The sequence below is a fragment of the Mytilus galloprovincialis genome, chromosome 3 (genome assembly GCF_965363235.1).
Source record: "Mytilus galloprovincialis chromosome 3, xbMytGall1.hap1.1, whole genome shotgun sequence".
Taxonomy (NCBI): domain Eukaryota; kingdom Metazoa; phylum Mollusca; class Bivalvia; order Mytilida; family Mytilidae; genus Mytilus; species Mytilus galloprovincialis.
Genome location: NC_134840.1, coordinates 22,417,375 through 22,436,744, shown reverse-complemented (window position 1 = coordinate 22,436,744; position 19,370 = coordinate 22,417,375). Strand labels below are relative to the sequence as shown.

At 32.5% G+C, this 19,370-nt stretch overlaps 1 protein-coding gene across 2 annotated transcripts in view; it reads right to left on the bottom strand.

The window, feature by feature from the left end:
• LOC143067433 (U2 snRNP-associated SURP motif-containing protein-like) overlaps positions 1-18,916 on the bottom strand; it is a 48,092-nt gene extending 29,176 nt beyond the window's left edge. The window contains exons 1-7 of one of the 2 annotated variants that reach the window (XM_076240699.1): positions 18,828-18,916; positions 10,177-10,275; positions 9,033-9,147; positions 8,511-8,629; positions 7,749-7,837; positions 6,990-7,129; positions 2,153-2,220 (exon numbers count right to left, since the gene is read on the bottom strand). In XM_076240699.1, the coding sequence (XP_076096814.1) occupies positions 2,153-2,220; positions 6,990-7,129; positions 7,749-7,837; positions 8,511-8,629; positions 9,033-9,147; positions 10,177-10,275; positions 18,828-18,890 (693 nt within the window). In that variant the 5' untranslated portion in view covers positions 18,891-18,916. Of the gene's footprint in view, positions 1-2,056; positions 2,125-2,152; positions 2,221-6,989; positions 7,130-7,748; positions 7,838-8,510; positions 8,630-9,032; positions 9,148-10,176; positions 10,276-18,827 lie in introns of both variants that reach the window. The other variant, XM_076240698.1, reaches the window with a different exon arrangement.
• Between the last annotated feature and the right edge of the window lie 454 nt (positions 18,917-19,370).

Sequence of the window (19,370 nt, the reverse complement as noted above, 5' to 3'; positions counted from 1 at the left end):
TACATTCATAGGGAACATATGTACAACCGGTAAGTTTCAAATTGATGGGACTTCAACTTCATCAAAAACTTGTTTTTTTTACTGCAGTACAGAATAAAGACAATAACTTTATGGATTTTACATGAACACAAAATAAAACATTAAATTTTCTTGTTTTTTTTTTAACCCTTGTCAATACACTATGTTTATGTAAATTGATATTACCACATTCAGAGGAAATAGCATGCCATTTCCTTTCAATATTTCACTTAACTACTTTTCTGTATCAGAAACATACTCAAATAAAAATTACATAAAAAGTAAGACTAAAATTGTACATCTACAACGTAAAAAGACTGAAAATTCAATCTAAACTTAAAAAATATGTGATACAACAAACACGGACAAAGCAGTATTGTACAACACAGAGTTTAGAGTTTTTGAATTATGATCTTATTTTGTCTCTTTACAGAATTTTGTATTAAATTTAACATGTTAACTTTCTAACATGGAAAGAGAGACCAATATGGAGGTTATTTATTAAGATTTAGGGGAATATTCAAATTCACAGTAGTTTGTAAACAGGAAAATGATGAAGGACACTGTCCAGTACAGCTTTACAGAATCATTTTTTGTTTACCACAATAATGTGAAGGAACTATGTGACAGATAAAGGTTAATTAGTATTATAAGAGTGCACAAGCTGAAGTGTCTCGCTTTCTTTACTAATCATTGATATTATGTTGATAGTCCTATATATAAAGCTTTATTACAACTATCACATCAAATTAACATTAACCAAGATAACTAAACATTGACCAATGAACCATGAAAATCAGGTCAAGGTCAGATGAACCATGCCAGGCAGACATGTACAGCTAACAATTCTGCCATACAACAAATATAGTCGACCTATTGCTTATAGTTTAAGAAAAACAGACCAAAACACAAAAAACTTAACACTGGGCAATGAACCGTGAAAATGAGGTCAAGGACAAATAAAACCTGCACAACTGACATAGATCATAAAATATTTCCATACACCAAATATAGTTGGCCTATAGCATATAGTATTGGATACATGGACCAAAACTCAAAAACTTAACTTTGACCACTGAACCATGTAAATGAGGTCAAGGTCAGATGACATCTGCCCGCTAGACATGTACACCTTACAATCATTCCATACAACGAATATAGTAGACCTATTGCATCAAGTATGAAAAAACAGATCAAAACATAAAAACTTAACTATAACCACTGAACTATGAAAATGAGGTCAAGGTCAGATGACACCTGTCAGTTGGACATGTACACCTTACAGTCCTTCCATACACCGAATTTACTAGACCTATTGCTTATAGTATCTGAGATATGGACTTGACCACCAAAACTTAACCTTGTTCACTGATCCATGAAATGAGGTCGAGGTCAAGTGAAAACTGTCTGACAGGCATGGGGACCTTGCACATACTAAATATAGTTATCCTATTACTTACAATGTATAATAAGAGAGAATTTAACACAATTGAAAATCTTAACTTTTTTTTCAAGCAGTCACTGAACCATGAAAATGAGGTCAAGGACATTGTACATGTGACTGACGGAAACTTCGTAACATAGGGCATCTATATACAAAGTATGAAGCATCCAGGTCTTCCACCTTCTAAAATATAAAGCTTTTAAGAAGTGAGCTAATGCCGCCGCCGTAGCCGCCGCAACACTATCCCTATGTCGAGCTTCTTGCAACAAAAGTCGCAGGCTCTACAAAAACTAGATCTGGTGTAGCCACTTTCCTGTGACTGTTATATCACAAACACAATCTTTATAAAATAGAATTCACTTATTTTCCAACTCCTTGTGGTTTCACATTTTAAGTTCAGTATATTTTCTCTTCAATATTTTCATCCCAAATTTTTACAAGCAAATGCTGACTGATCATTCAATGACAGACCTAAATTGTCATACAACCAACATTTTTTTCTAAGCCTATAAATATGTTAAATGTACAACTGATCTAAAACAATGGGGCAGAATGGGCTTCATGCAATCTCATTCAACATTCATACTATTGTACCTTAGGATTTATGTTTCCAACATAAATATTTGTGGTTGTATCATCATTAGGGTCAGCAAAAGGACCACCTAAAAAAATAAAATAATCAACAATTACCTTTGGATTTAGGTTTTTAAGATACATATTAGTGGTCGTGTCATTGTATGGGTCAGCCCATGGGTCATCTGCAAATAAAGCAAACAAAACTGATGAAAACAAAGTAACATAATTATATAATCAATCTAACAAATATCAGTTTAAGCAACAATGGAAATTATCAGATGACAAGTAAGAAATCCTAATCCTGTTCCAATAAAACATGGTATCCAGGGATGAGGGCAATCATATTTAGAGGCAAATCAAAATTTCACTTACATTTTCCACTATGCAAAAATATAAATGACACCCACCTATAGCAGAGATTTAAAACTGCCATCCCTGGGTCCCACATGTATTTTTATGGAACAGCCTCAATGACTTTCATAGAAACATTTCAAATAATAAATTACATGCAAATTAGCAGCTAACATAAATGAAATTTTCAATGTTGAGAAAATTAAAAAGTTTATGAAAAAATCTGAGTGCAGTTGCTATGGATCTTATAGAATTATGGTTTCATTAACAATTTGCAATACAATAATGTCCAAAGGTTAAAACTAGAGAGGCTCTAAAGAGCCTGTGTCGCTCACCTTGGTCTATGTGAATATTAACGCAGATGGATTCATGACAAAATTTTGTTTTGGTGATGGTGATGTGTTTGTACATCTTACTTTACTGAACATTATTGCTGCTTACAATTATCTCTATCTATAATGAACTTGGCCCAGTAGTTTCAGAGGAGAAGATTATTGTAAAAGATTACTAAGATTTACGAAAAATGGTTAAAAATTGACTATAAAGGGCAATAACTCCTAAAGGGGTCAACTGACCATTTTGGTCATGTTGACTTATTTGTAAATCTTACTTTGCTGAACATTATTGCTGTTTACAGTTTATCTCTATCTATAATAATATTCAAGATAATAACCAAAAACAGCAAAATTTCCTTAAAATTACCAATTCAGGGGCAGCAACCCAACAACGGGTTGTCCGATTCATCTGAAAATTTCAGGGCAGATAGATCTTGACCTGATAAACAATTTTACTACGTGTCAGATTACTTTAAATGCTTTGGTTTTTGAGTTATAAGCCAAAAACTGAATTTTACCCCTCTGTTCTATTTTTAGCCATGGCAGCCATCTTGGTTGGTTGGCCTGGTCAAGCCACACATTTTTTAAACTAGATACCCCAATGATGATTGTGGCCAAGTTTGGTTTCATTTGGCCCAGTAGTTTCAGAGGAGAAGATTTTTGTAAAAGATTACTAAGATTTACGAAAAATGGTTAAAAATTGACTATAAAGGACAATAACTCCTAAAGGGGTCAACTGACCATTTTGGTCATGTTGACTTACTTGTAAATCTTACTTTGATGAACATTATTGCTGTTTACAGTTTATCTCCATCTATAATAATATTCAAGATAATAAACCAAAACAGTAAAATTTCCTTAAAATTACCAATTCAGGGGCAGCAACCCAACAACGGGTTGTCCGATTCATCTGAAAATTTCAGGGCAGATAGATCTTGACCTGATGAACAACTTAACCCATGTCAGATTTGCTCTAAATGCTTTGTTTTTTGAGTTATAAGCCAAAAACCGCATTTTACCCCTATGTTCTATTATTAGCCATGGCGGCCATCTTGGTTGGTTGACCGGGTCACCGGACAAATTTTTAAACTAGATACCCCAATGATGATTGTGGCCAAGTTTGGTAACATTTGGCCAGGTAGTTTCAGAGGAGAAGATTTTTGTAAAAGATTACTAAGATTTACGAAAAATGGTTAAAAATTGACTATAATGGGCAATAACTCCTAAAGGGGTCAACTGACCATTTCAGTCATGCTGACTTATTAATAAATTTTACTTTGCTGAACATTATTGCTGTTTACAGTTTATCTCTATCTATAATAATATTCAAGATAATAACCCGAAACAGTAAAATTTCCATAAAATTACCAATTCAGGGGCAGCAACCCAACAACGGGTGGTCCGATATATCTGAAAATTTAAGGACAAATAGATCTTGACCTGATAAACAATTTTACCCCTGTCAGATTTGCTCTAAATGCTTTGGTTTTTGAGTTATAAGCCAAATACTGCATTTTACCCCTATGTTCTATTTTTGGCCATGGCGGCCATCTTGGTTGGTTGACCGGGTCACCGGACACTTTTTTAAACTAAATACCCAAATGATGATTGTGGCCAAGTTTGGATTAATTTAGCCCAGTAGTTTCAGGGGAGAAGATTTTTGTAAAAGATTACTAAGATTTACGAAAAATGGTTAAAATTGACTATAAAGGGCAATAACTCCTAAAGGGGTCAACTGACCATTTTGGTCATGTTGACTTATTTGTAAATCTTACTTTGCTGAACATTATTGCTGTTTACAGTTTATCTCTATCTATAATAATATTCAAGATAATAACCAACCAGATGCTCCGCAGGGCGCAGCTTTATACGACCGCAGAGGTTGAACCCTGAACGGTTGGGGCAAGTATGGACACAACATTCAAGCTGGATTCAGCTCTAAATTTGGATTGTGATTAAATAGTTGACACAGCATAGGTTTCTGACACAGAATGAATGTGGTCTAATGAACTTAAAAAAAATGTTTGCCTTTGAGCAATTCACTATGCTGTTGAATATTAATCCTCTCAAAAAAATGTTTGAAGAAATTTTCTTTTTATTCATGAAATCTGAAATGAAAAAAATTGACCCTCCAATTTTTTTTTCACATCCCCCTTTCCCTTATTTCAAAACTGATCTCAATTCAAATTTCTAATGAAGTTTGCAACAATAACTACTCATTTAAATACATCATAAAATATTAAAATGTTAAAAAAGTGCTTGTTATCACTGAATGGTAAAGATTGTTTTAATCTATCAGTTGGTAGTAAAAGTGAATATACATTGTATATTGTATAAAACAATGATTTAAGTTGATTCAACTACTATTCTGGACAAAGAAAGATAACTCCAATTGAAATCCAATTGGAATTTCTTGCTATTGCACAATATTGTGCAATTAGATATTTCTTGCTATTGTGGAATACTGTGCAATTGAAAATATTTGCTATTGCACAATACTGTGCAATTGAAGATTTCTTGCTATTGCACAATACTGTGCAATTGAAGATTTCTTGCTATTGCTGAATACTTTGCAATTGAAAATTTCTTGCTATTGCACAATACTTAATATGATAATTTTGGATCCTGATTTGGACCAACTTGAAAACTGGGCCCATAATCAAAAATCTAAGTACATGTTTAGATTCAGCATATCACAGAGGCCCAATAATTCAATTTTTGTTAAAATCAAACTTAGTTTAATTTTGGACCCTTTGGACGTTAATGTAAACCAATTTTAAAACGGGACCAAAAATTAAGAATCTACATACACAGTTAGATTTGGCATATCAAAGAACCCCAATTATTCAATTTTTGATGAAATCAAACAAAGTTTAATTTTGGACCCCGATTTGGACCAACTTGAAAACTGGGCCAATAATAAAAAATCTAAGTACATTTTTAGATTCAGCATATCAAAGAACCCCAAGGATTCAATTTTTGATAAAATCAAACAAAGTTTAAATCTGGACCCTTTGGGCCCTTTATTCCTAAACTGTTGGGACCAAAACTCCCAAAATCAATACCAACCTTCCTTCTATGGTCATAAACCTTGTGTTTAAATTTCATAGATTTCTATTTACTTATACTAAAGTTATGGTGCGAAAACCAAAAAAAATGCTTATTTGGGTCCCTTTTTGGCCCCTAATTCCTAAACTATTGAGACCTAAACTCCCAAAATCAATACCAACCTTCCTTTTGTGGTCATAAACATTGTGTTTAAATTTCATTGATTTCTATTTACTTAAACTAAAGTTATTGTGCGAAAACCAAGAATAATGCTTATTTGGGCCCTTTTTTGGCCCCTAATTCCTAAACTGTTGGAACCAAAACTCCCAAAATCAATCCCAACCTTTCTTTTGTGGTCATAAACCTTATGTCAAAATTTCATAGATTTCTATTTACTTAAACTAAAGTTATAGTGTGAAAACCAAGAAAATGCTTATTTGGGCCCTTTGACGACGCCAACGTGATAGCAATATACGACGAAAAATTTTTCAAATTTTGCGGTCGTATAAAAACAGCAAAAATTCCCTAAAATTACCAATTCAGGGGCAGCAACCCAACAACGGGTTGTCGGATTCATCTGAAAATTTCAGGGCAGATAGATCTTGACCTGATAAACAATTTTACCCCATGTCAGATTTGCTCTAAATGCTTTGGTTTTTGAGTTATAAGCCGAAAACTGCATTTTACCCCTATGTTCTATTTTTAGCCATGGCGGCCATCTTGGTTGGTTGGCCGGGTTATGCCACACATTTTTTAAACTAGATACCCCAATGATGATTGTGGCCAAGTTTGGTTTAATTTGGCCCAGTAGTTTCAGAGGAGAAGATTTTTGTAAAAGTTAACGACGACGGACGACGACGACGGACGCCAAGTGATGAGAAAAGCTCACTTGGCCCTTCGGGCCAGGTGAGCTAAAAATGGACAAATAAATACATTCTTCATAATTACTTGTCCCAAGTCAGAAGCCTGTTATCATTGGTTGTTGTTGGTTCATGTCTGTCATGTTTGTATATTGTATTGTTATAAATTAAGCTGTTTGTTTTCTTGCTTGATATTTTCACTTTTTCATGTCTGGTCTTTTCATAGGTGACCATACCCTTTTGGCTTACCTCATTGTTGAAAACCTATAAATGCTTATATTCTAGTCATTTGAATTCTAGTGGCTATTTTTATCATTGGCAATCATACCACAACTCCTTGTTTAATATAGAGCTTACTTTTATCATCCATGGGTAATGGGTCAAATTTGGTTGAATTATTGAGATCTTGAGGTTCTACTGATTCTCCTGGGTCAGGAGGTATTTCTCCTCTTAAAATCTTCTTTATTCTGTGTCTTTCCTCTCGTTCTCGTTGAATTCTAAATAAAAAAAAGTTCAGATCAATTTCACTACAAATGTTGTCTTTTTCATTGTTCTATAAGTGCAATATAATGTTAGTAAAACATTGAATGAACTGGTACAATAACATAAATTATGAGCAAATACTTATTTGTGAATGTATACTGTTTGTGTGAAAGGATCTTTCTTTTGTATGCAACTAAGTAACAAGTACACCTACATATGGCCAAAACAAAATAAGTGTTTTAATGAGCAATATACCTTATCAAAAGAGCTGTGCAATAAGTGCACCAGTCATCCTTTTAGCTAGTCTTTATGCTTAAAATGAATTTATATGATCAACTAAAATACTGTGAGCACTGCTCAAATAGACCCCTCCCCCAAATAAAAGGAGAAAAAAAGACATGCACACAAAGGTGTACTCATTGACACAAAACATGAATAATTTGGCACTATTAAGGCTACCACCTGATATTTAACTAAGTTAGTGGCCTCCATTTTAGAGCCAACTAAATTCTATAACCATACAAAGTGTGGAAAATGGACAGTTTGCAATGATTTTCAATGAATAATGTTCCATAACTCTTCAATGCCGTATCTGAAATTAATATTTATATGTATACACTTTAGTTCACTCACTGTTTCAATTCTTCTTTAAATTGTTCTAACTGACTTTTCTTTTTTTCATCTCTCTTAGGTTTCTTTGCTGAGTTAGACTGAGAATTTGACTATTTGAGAAAAATAATTCATTTATCAAACATATAATCAACAACAATGCATCCTACAATTTTCTTCATGAGGTAATTATAATGATTTATAATTGTGCCCGAATATTAAAATTTGGATATATCCGACTCATAAACATGTACAGTAAACATGATTACAGTTATCCTGTATGCCCAATGCAACTCATTAAGTTAAACAAATAAACTGAAGCACAAGTGATCATTCCCTAAAATCAGTGAGGCTTAAAAAACTAGGATAGTTGTCTCATTTGCAATTATACCACATCTCCTTATTTTAAAGTTGATGAAATTGTCCCTAGATACAAAATGAGTGTTGTAAAGTTTCGAAAACTGGAATTGGCCTATAAAAACAAATTTTAACACACTCGCTACAACTCAACATTATAAAGCTGCAGACCAAAAACAATAAAAAATATATAATAATTCCCTTTCATACAATGTTTTTCAGAAGGAAGGACGGATGTGGTCAAGCAGTTACAAGACCTTCTTTCACATGTAATTTTTTTCAGCCAATTAACTTTAAACATAAGAACTTTGTCATCTTTCTGTATCAATGTTGATAATTATTTATAGGAGTCCGAGGTAATATAATAAAACCTTTTTAGAGCAGCCAGCTCAAATCATTTCTCAGATTAACAATAAATGTGTAACCTACTTGATCCTCTTGTTTAATGGCGTCCTTCTTGACAGACTGAAATGTGGCAGCTAACTCAGCCAGTTTTGATGTTGGTTTGTATAGCTTCTTTTTCTCAGCTTTAGCATTTGTTTCATGCTCTGAAAAGAAAATATGGAAGTTTAGATTTTCTGATTGTTCACAACTATTTGAACTGCCAGTTTAAAGTTGTTTTGTTCTATTTTAGTTTAGGGCAAAATTTCAGTCTTCTTTCTATTGAATATGTTTACAATAGTTATAATTACTAAAATTCATAGAAATGTTGAAGTTTGTAATGAAACATTACAATGGTTAACATGTTTCTTATTCTATTTTGTTCATATTGTAACACTTATCTAAACTCTAATTAAAACTGGTAAAAAAAATATGAAGCGGACTAAAAGTGTAATCATTTACTTCATTTTTTGGAAAATTTGAAAAAGAATCCAAAATATACAGTTGAGTGTGGTAGATTATTCAATAAAGATGACAATCTTTCAACAAGATTATAAATAACAAACTTACTGCCAGCCCCTGGATTAACAGTTCCACCTTTAACCCATGTTTTCTGCTGTTTTCCTGTATCCTGGAATGAGGCTACAAAATCTTCATACACTTGTGCTGCAGCCTTCATATCCTCCTATATAATATCAAAACATTAGTCATAAATGTGAAAACAGCTTGATATAAACTATTACCTAACGGTTATAACGCCAGAATCTCAGAGAACAGTCTAGGTTTAGACAACTTTGACTGATCTGGTTGATACATATTTTAAGGTTGCTGGGGTTGTCTAAATGTTCAATTACAGATTTTTCTTAGAACTTCTGTAAAAGACTTCTTGGTCCATCTTCCAAGTAAAAATCTTCAAAGTACAAATGCATCAAGTTAGAATTCTTACCTTTTTCTTTAATTCTTCTTGTCATCAAGTTAGAATTCTTACCTTTTTCTCTAAGTACAAATGCATCAAGTTAGAATTCTTACCTTTTTCTTTATTTCTTCTTGTCATCAAGTTAGAATTCTTACCTTTTTCTTTAATTCTTCTTGTCATCAAGTTAGAATTCTTACTTTTTTCTCATCAAGTTAGAATTCTTACCTTTTTCTCATCAAGTTAGAATTCTTACCTTTTTCTTAAATTCTTCTTGTCATCAAGTTAGAATTCTTACCTTTTTCTTTAATTCTTCTTGTCATCAAGTTAGAATTCTTATCTTTTTCTCATCAAGTTTGAATTCTTACCCTTTTCTCATCAAGTTAGAATTCTTACCTTTTTCTCATCAAGTTAGAATTCTTACCTTTTTCTTTAATTCTTCTTGTCATCAAGTTAGAATTCTTACCTTTTTTTCATCAAATTAGAATTCTTACCTTTTTCTCATCAACTTAGAATTCTTACCTTTTTTTCATCAAATTAGAATTCTTACCTTTTTCTCATCAACTTAGAATTCTTACCTTTTTTTCATCAAATTAGAATTCTTACCTTTTTCTCATCAACTTAGAATTCTTACCTTTTTTTCATCAAGTTAGAATTCTTACCTTTTTCTCATCAAGTTAGAATTCTTACCTTTTTCTCATCAAGTTAGAATTCTTACTTTTTCTCATCAAGTTAGAATTCTTACTTTTTTTTCATCAAGTTAGAATTCTTACCTTTTTTTCATCAAGTTAGAATTCTTACCTTTTTCTTTAGTTCTTCTTGTTCTCTTTTTGACAATGCTTTTTTACCAATGTTCATTGTTCCTATCTCAAATGCTTTTAATTTGCTCTCTGGTATAGCCTACAAAAGAAAACAAAATCCAAATTATCAATTTTAAAAACTAGTGTTGCTGCCCAATTCCTTAAATATATACCGGGGTAATATAAAGTTCCAGGTCAATTTCATAACAAAGGAAGTTTCAGTTAGTGTCAAAAGCAATACCATCATCATAAAAAAATTGTTGTATTGGAAGAAGGTGATGGAGCATCTGAAAAAGGGCATGATGCAAAACGCTATTTTTTTAAAAAACTTATAAACATGCTAAATGTAGAGGTGAAATAGAAAATATAAACTGTTGAAAGCTTTTAGAAACAATCAAAGTCTCTCCAATCTATTTACAGTTTAAAATCTCTGCTATACAATTAAAGCTATGGTCTCAAATCTGTTTACATATTAAAATCTCCACTTTACAATTAAAACTCTAGTCACCAATCTATTTACAGTTTAAAATCTAGCTACTATCAGAGCTCCAGATAAGCTGCGTATTTGCGTGATCACGCAATAAAAATAATAAAAAACCCAATGCAATTGCCCATTGCAGGGTTCAATAACCCAATTATTTCAAAGGAAAACCCAATTATTTGCCCAAACCTTGAGTTCTCAACCCTTTAATTGGCTACTGTTTGCGTTATTTACCCTTATCTGTTTACAGTCGTCGCGTAAATCTATGTTTATAATATTTATAATTGGAAATCTCCTTTCGTTCTAAAAATAGATCCCTGCATCAAGTAGCTGAAATGGGTCCCTGTTGGAGTTTTCCCGTTGCTCAATAGGTACACGTGTTTTTGAAAACATTTCGGTCTTCTCTGCGTTTATCCAATTAGCGTGTGTCATTAAGTCATATTTTGTTTGCATTGCTCGAGATTTATCATAACATACATTGAATTAAAACGAAAGTGAATGTCCGGTAAAAATATTAAATAGAAGCATGTTTTCTACTTCTTTTGAAAAGCTGAGGGAAAGTTATGATAACAAGACTCAGCCAGTGTTTTAGGAAGCGTCCATCGAAAGCACGGGCGTGTGTGCGTACCTTCTAACGAGAACATTGCTAATAAACACGGGTTTTCGTCAAAAACGAAATCAGTTGGAAAAAGTGAAAGGACAAATCAATTATGACATGATAAAGCATGAGAAACCAAAAGTTCTAATAAAAGACAACTAAACCCAGATTTATATAAATTGAATAAATCAAAATCATTCAAGTATAATTAGAGTTTATGTAGTATTTTTTTTTCATTTTACGGTTAATTAATGAATACACACACAGGCACTGGTCTCAGAATTTATTATATAAAGGTGAAAGACGAGTGCCTGTGAATACACATATCCGTTTTTGTGAGAAAATACAAAACTGGCAGAAGGTTTAGAACGGGACACAAATTAAACCTACAATTGCTCCTCAGTGAATAAACCAAATAAAACAGCTAGCAAATAACCCTAACCCTAACCCTAAACCAAATAAAACAGCTGAACAAAGAAAGAAACATATTGAAGATGGAAAAAAATCTGGGGTTGATATTGCCTAAATATTCAATATTGTGTTGATGAAAAAACCCAATACATTCAGGAGCTTGGTGGTGAAAAACCCAATTTGATATTAACATGAGGGGTGAATTGGAATTGATAATGCAATTAAAAAACTTTATCACCCAATTATATAAGAAAATGGTGGGTAAAAAACCCAATTTGAGAATTCTTATCTGGAGCTCTGTACTATCCTATACAATTATAAAAATGGTCTCAAATCTGTTTACGTATTAAAATCTCTACTTTAGTTTACAATTAAAAAAATGTACTATGTCACTACTTTAAAGAAAAAGTTAATTCATACAACTATGCTTTAAACATGAGCGTAGTTATAACTCTTGTGTCAGAAGTACCCTCTTCAAAAACAACTAGAACACACACGCGAAATCCCGGGCATTCAGATCGTAATTGAAAGCATGTTAAGTGTTGTAGGAAGAATTTTTGTAAAAGATTTAATGACTTGAGAATTTCAGAAAAAGTATCAAAAGTCATAAGTACTCTGGGACAGGAAAATGTATTTTTTTTTATCCCTCTTCCTTTATTTCCAAAATTCCCATTTTTTTGCTTTCTATTAATTTCTTTATGAACATACGTTTAGTATATTATAAACATTCTAGTCAGGAGCCTGTAATTCAGTTGTTATCGTTTGTTTATGTGTTACATATTTGTTTTTCGTTCATTTTTTGTACACAAATAAGGTCGTTAGTTTTAAAATGTTTTACTCGTTTGAATTGTTTTACATTGTCATTTCGTGGCCTTTTATAGCTGACTGTGCAGCATGGGCTTTGCTCATTGTTGAAGGCTGTACGGTTACCTGTAGTTGTTAATTTCTGTGTCATTTTGGTCTCTTGTGGAGAGCTGTATCATTGGCAATCATACCACATCTTTTTTTGTTATCAATGAATTTTTGTAAAAGATTAAATGACTGGCGAATTTCAAAAAAGGTATCAAATGTCATAGGTATTTTGGGACAGGACAATTGCTTTTCTAGCCTGGCTCCTCCATTCGGAGTTATGTGTTGTAGGAAGAATTTTTGTAAAAGATTTAATGACTTGAGAATTTCAGAAAAAGTATCAAAAGTCATAAGTACTCTGGGACAGGAAAATGTATTTTTTTTTATCCCTCTTCCTTTATTTCCAAAATTCCCATTTTTTTGCTTTCTATTAATTTCTTTATGAACATACGTTTAGTATATTATAAACATTCTAGTCAGGAGCCTGTAATTCAGTTGTTATCGTTTGTTTATGTGTTACATATTTGTTTTTCGTTCATTTTTTGTACACAAATAAGGTCGTTAGTTTTAAAATGTTTTACTCGTTTGAATTGTTTTACATTGTCATTTCGTGGCCTTTTATAGCTGACTGTGCAGCATGGGCTTTGCTCATTGTTGAAGGATGTATGGTTACCTGTAGTTGTTAATTTCTGTGTCATATAGGTCTCTTGTGGAGAGCTGTATCACAGTGTTTTCCATTCATTTTGGCCTAACAGGTCACAGGAAAGAAAATAAGTAGGCGGTCACAGGAAAGAAGGGGGGTTTGGGGGGGCTTGCCCCCCCGAAAAATGTTTGAAATCTAGATTCAAAATCCTGGCATCTGGTGAATTTTAAGACAATATTTCATGCTTGTCAAATTGACATACTACCAGCAGAACTTTTTTTCTAAAAAATTTTGTCTGCACAATTTTAAGAGTTTGAATACTGCTATAATTTAAACGTTGACAAAATTGAGCATACTGTTCAAATTCTGTATTGCCCCTCAATTGATGTTTTTAACTACTAAGTCTTAGTGTCATGATTACATGTATTCTTGTTAAGTGTGACTTAATTTTTCAAATTTGATTTGTAAATATTCCTTTATCGTAGGAAATTTTCCGTATTTGCTTGAAGTATTCAGGCCTGTTGGGTCAGGAGACAAATAATGTATTCCATGTCTCCCAATTTAGAGACATCTCTAGATCTGGAGGCTGTCTCCCGATCGGGGAATATTGACTAGCTGTCGAATCTTCGATCCAGCCTAGTGCATTTGAACCAAATTGACAATTATGTCATCGATTCATTCGCGACTATTAATAAAATACAACAGAACAAATTGAAAAATAATGCATGCAAACGTTATAGATTGTTTTATCATAAAAATCCACACCTTTGTGTCGCTTAGTGGGGAACAAATCTGTGATGGAACGTTTCATCGTCAACAGTTCAACAACAAATGAAAGTTTTTAACGACCATGACATTGCATGACTGGCATATATACACGATATCTCTCGGGATTTTTCTAATAAGTCTCTTTCGATGGATAACGGCCATGTGTTCCGATAGAAATACAAACCGGAACTCTCAAACGTAAATAAAACCTCTAGATAATAATAAAGTTACGACGTATAGAATAGTCGTATAAGTAAAATATGCACCTATTTTTTTTTGACTGATGACGATTGAACAGGCCAAATAACTGTTTGAAACGGTCAATTTGGCCGGCGGCCGGTTCTCATGGAAAACACTGTATCAATGGCAATCATACCACCAGGGTTTCCGTTGGCAGTCGCCATTTTCGCAATTTGCGAAAAAATAATAATTGTGGCGATTAAAATTCGTCATTGGCGAAAGAATTTGGCGAAAGAATTTTTTTACGATTAATTTTCAACCATCTTGTTTGTTTACTTTTTTTTCGGATTTCTCGGTCTTTGCCTGGTCAGACAATACTCAGAATTCACCTTGAACTCGTTAAGATTTTGACAGAAAATCAATAATTGGCTGATAGCATTTTATGCCTATCGACATCAAAGGACTAATTAATAAAGGTTTTGATTGTAATGACAAAATGATATGGTTGAATGGCATTCGTTACATGTCACTTAAAGGATCTATTAACCACTTTGCGATGCACGTGTTCGAAGCAAAATTTTGACAACTCCTCTCCTTCTTTTAATGATAGTCTAGAAAAGAAAACTTGCTATGAAGAAATATGTTCAAAAGCAAGAAAGGTCTCTAATTTAAAATCTCTAATTTAAAACTATCATTTAACTTTGATATCGATAATTGATTTGAGTGGGTACTTTAAAGTCGTTCCAGTGACACACGTGTTTCAAGCACAGTTTTACTTACACATGTATTTACAATGGTCTAAAAAAAGAAAACTGTCGTTATGAAGAAATTTATTCAAAAGGTTGGGAACAACCCCTTGAATGAAAATAACCCTTCAATGTTATGACTACACCTTACATGAGGGATCAATGTCCAGTGATAAAAAAAACTTTTGTTTTGTTGTAAAAAACACTTCTTAGTACAAAAGGACACATGTTATTATTTTTTTAAAAACTTTCCCAAAGAACTGTGACATCTTTCAGGTTACCAAGATTTTTCTATATTCCAGGATTTATATCTTCTTTAATTTCAAAAGTAAGTGGCCCCTTTCTTTTAAAGTTGTTCAAAATATAATCAATTTTCCCTATACAGTTCTTTTTTTATTAGGTTAATGTTTAGCATTTATTTATTACAATACAGACTGTAAGAATAGTTTAAGAGAATAATCTTAAACAGCAATGGGGCAAAGTAATCTTATTTAGGTTTGAGGGGGGGTGGGATTCAAAACAAAGATATATTTGTGTCACATGGCGAAAAAAATAATAAAGTGGCAAAAAAAATATTGTTTTGGCGAAAGAAGTGGTGAAAAAAAAAATTGACCATGGGGAAACCCTGCATACCACATCTTTTTTTGTTATCAATGAATTTTTGTAAAAGATTAAATGACTGGCGAATTTCAGAAAAGGTATCAAAAGTCATAGGTATTTTGGGACAGGACAATTGCTTTTCTAGCCTGGCTCTTCCATTCGGAGTTATGTTAAGTGTTGGGCTTAAATTAAAATATTGTTTGTTTGCAGTTTACCAACCGACCCTTGAAAATCCTCCTGACTGTGAAAATTTTATTGCTTTAAATTTGAAGAAATTTTTTTTAATACTTCTATTGACGCGATCCGGAACTTTAGGTCCTTTCCGGAAATGATTTAAAGTCTGGGTCAATTACGCATTTCAAGTTCGGTTTTTCTTAGCTTCCCGTCAAGCGTTCATGTGACCATTTAATGATAAAGCACATGGAAATTGTTTACAGGTATCCATGAAGTCACGGAGGAGTTCTTTACGCTGTCGTCTCGTGTCAATTTTAAGACAAATAACAAACAAAAAAGTTTATTAGTAAACTGTTTATACAGATTCAGGCACATGTAATGATGTGTGATGATATCATTGACGATGATGCAGCGGATATTCATAACTGACACAATAACCATTGTCTCAAACAAATCGGGTACAGAATCTGTGGAGCCTGACTTTATGGAACCAATTTCAGTGGTTAAAAAATTCGACAGCAGCTTGAAGTATGGCATATTTTCTACAAATCGTTGTGAAGATGACAAAGATGAAACCACTCCTCCGTGATTTAAATCTTCATGGATATCTGTAAACACGCCTGTACGCAGGTACGGAGGAAGGGCTCATTTGAAATATTAATGGATATAGATCATGCCATGATGCCAAATCAATAAGAAGCAACCGTAACTACACAAAGATGTAGAGAAAATGAATGGTTAGCTTGAAAAATAAATATACTCTCTCTATATTAAATCTATCTTCGATTGCAATGAGTATGCTCCTTTAGGATAAGGGGGGCTGACCCACTCATTTCAATTATTCTTTCTTAAAATATTAAGTATACCCAAACTGTGTGGCCTGTGTGAATTCAATTAAAACATGTCCTTAGGAGCTATGCTGCCAATTTTTTTTATGCATTAAAAACATTTCAGTACAGACCATTTACTTTTAATGGGGTGCTATGGATTTCACCCCAAACTTTAGATTTCTTTGGTTTTCATTAAAGCCTGGCAAAAATATAACCTTATCACATATAATTAAATATTGTTAGAAGTATGAAAACAGTCGAATGTCTTAATACTTTTTTTTCAAGTTGCCTTTTTTTCAATTGAGGAAGATTCAATGGTTATTTTTTTTTTTTTTATTAAAAATACACTCTTTAATACATTGTCTTATAAATCTTTAATATCTACATTTTTCTGATGAAAATTCTCTACTCATGAAAACATTCTAGTCAAGAAGCATACATGTCTGAATATATTTCTTTAAAACAGTTCTAGTCATAATGACATTCCTTGTTTATAAGTGTTTAATAATTATACCATATTTTATGTCATAAATTGGATAATGACACTATGTTAAAGTTTCAGTTTTGGTTAAAAAGTTTTTTATCTGAAAATGCCTGTTCATTTGATGTTGGTTTTCAGCATGTCCAGTGTTTGTTGTTTTAAAATGTTTTTTTTTCTTCACAAGAAACTTAGTTTAGTGTAACTGCTTGTTTAAACTGTATTTTGGCTGATAAAATAAAATATTTTTCCTACCTACCGACCCTTCAGTCTGAAGGTACAGTCGGAAAACTGCAAACAAACATATTTTTAAGGTTGGCCTTGTAGGAAGAATTTTTGTAAAAGATTTAATGACTTGAGAATTTCAGAAAGTATCAAAAGTCATAAGTACTCTGGGATAGGAAAATGTATTTTTTTTTTATCCCTCTTCCTTTATTTCCAAAATTCCCATTTTTTTGCTTTCTATTAATTTCTTTATGAACATACATTTAGTATATTATAAACATTCTAGTCAGGAGCCTGTAATTCAGTTGTTGTCGTTTGTTTATGTGTTACATATTTGTTTTTCGTTCATTTTTTGTACACAAATAAGGTCATTAGTTTTAAAATGTTTTACTTGTTTTAATTGTTTTACATTGTCATTTCGTGGCCTTTTACAGCTGACTGTGCAGTATGGGCTTTGCTCATTGTTGAAGGCTGTATGGTGACTTGTAGTTGTTAATTTCTGTGTCATACAGATTAAGCAAAAAAGAGTAGACAACTCATGAAAGTGTCTGTAATAACACATGCATGTTATTTTTCTCAGATAACTTATTTAAGTTAGACCCTTGACTGTTTACCAATACAATGAACACCTTTAGCAATAAGTCTAATGTTGCCATGGCTATAAAGTGAATTTAGCTGATTTCAGATTTTCTGCCAAAATTGTGATTAGTCCAAGAAGAAATTACAGTATTGTCTGATGAGGGATTTTTTTTTTAGAGAACTCCCCCCCCCCCCCCACAAAAAAAAAAGATGGAAAAAGTTGAAAAGTTATAAATACAAGTACAGTATGTACAGTATTCTTTTGTCATTAATGATTTTTAATTGCAACATTTTTGTTGTGCAAATTGAAAAAAAGCAGCTCTGGACTGATCCCCTTCTGGAATAAAGACAGTTATTACAGTTTCAGTTTCATTTCATATTGAAGATTACGAACTGTTGCATGCAGAGAGTATTTGATTAAAAATATTCAAATTATAGTTAAACATAATTTGTTTTATTCATACAATGTACATGTAACTTATGCTGGTTGATTCCAATCCTTCATAGTCAATAGACAGATTTGCCCCTTTTTTCTTTGTTTAAAATGTGTTTTTTGCCTGTATGGTTGTAGACCGAATAACCTGTTTCTTGTGTGGGTACATTTGTCATTTCATATTTTCTTTTCATCATTTGGCTATTTAATTTTTATTTATATTTTTTTTTTGTGGACAAAAATATGAAATGACAAATGTACCCACACAAGAGACAGATTATTCGATCTAGATTATGGTTGTGCGGTTGCGTTGGATAAAGTTGTTTCCACCACTTCATAAAAATTCCATTTCATTCCCTTTGATGGCATTTTTGTTGTTAAATTGTTTAAGTTGTCTCAATTATTTCTTGATACCAACGGCAATTATGTTAACATTGATAAAATATAATGCATTTACAGTTTCGACCAGACTTATTTTATATAGACATTATACCCCCAAGCAAGTTTTAGCAACACCGATTAATATTTGAATTCTTGATTGTAGGATTTTGGCTGTTATGTCGTAAAGAGACAATTATTGCATTATATGACCAGTCCTTAAAGGTGGACAATACCAAGTGTGCTTTATAAATGAGGTATATGACATAAACTAGTCACCTTAACTGAACCAGGGGTAATTTTGTCATTTTTCAAACCCCAAGGTAAATTTTTGTCCGCCATTTTGGTTCCTCACATTGATGATAGATAAAATTCGGTACAATCTCGGAGTATTTTCCGGACATACCACCGACACGTGTTTCATCCTCTCTGGAAAATATAAATTAATTTTATTATAATTTCATGAGATATATTGATTATTAGTGTTTGCTCAATACTTCGTTTACCTTGGAAAGAACACCAACTGCTTGATGACTACTTTCTGGCACATGCTTGGTTTTAAGAAATTTATTGTTTTTAATTAAAGATCATTAAAAGTCTATTTTTCTAATTTCATAATATTTTTGCAATTTGTCAGTTATTTTTCCAATTTTTATTTTTATACGCCCGTCTAAGACGAGGCGTATTATGGTATATCGTTGTCCGTCCGTCCGTCTGTCCGTCCGTCGTCCACACTTCGGACAATTACTAAAAACGCTTCTACCAACTAGTTTTATGAAAGTTTGTTGAGTTGTTTATATCTATTGACGAAAGCTCCCTTTC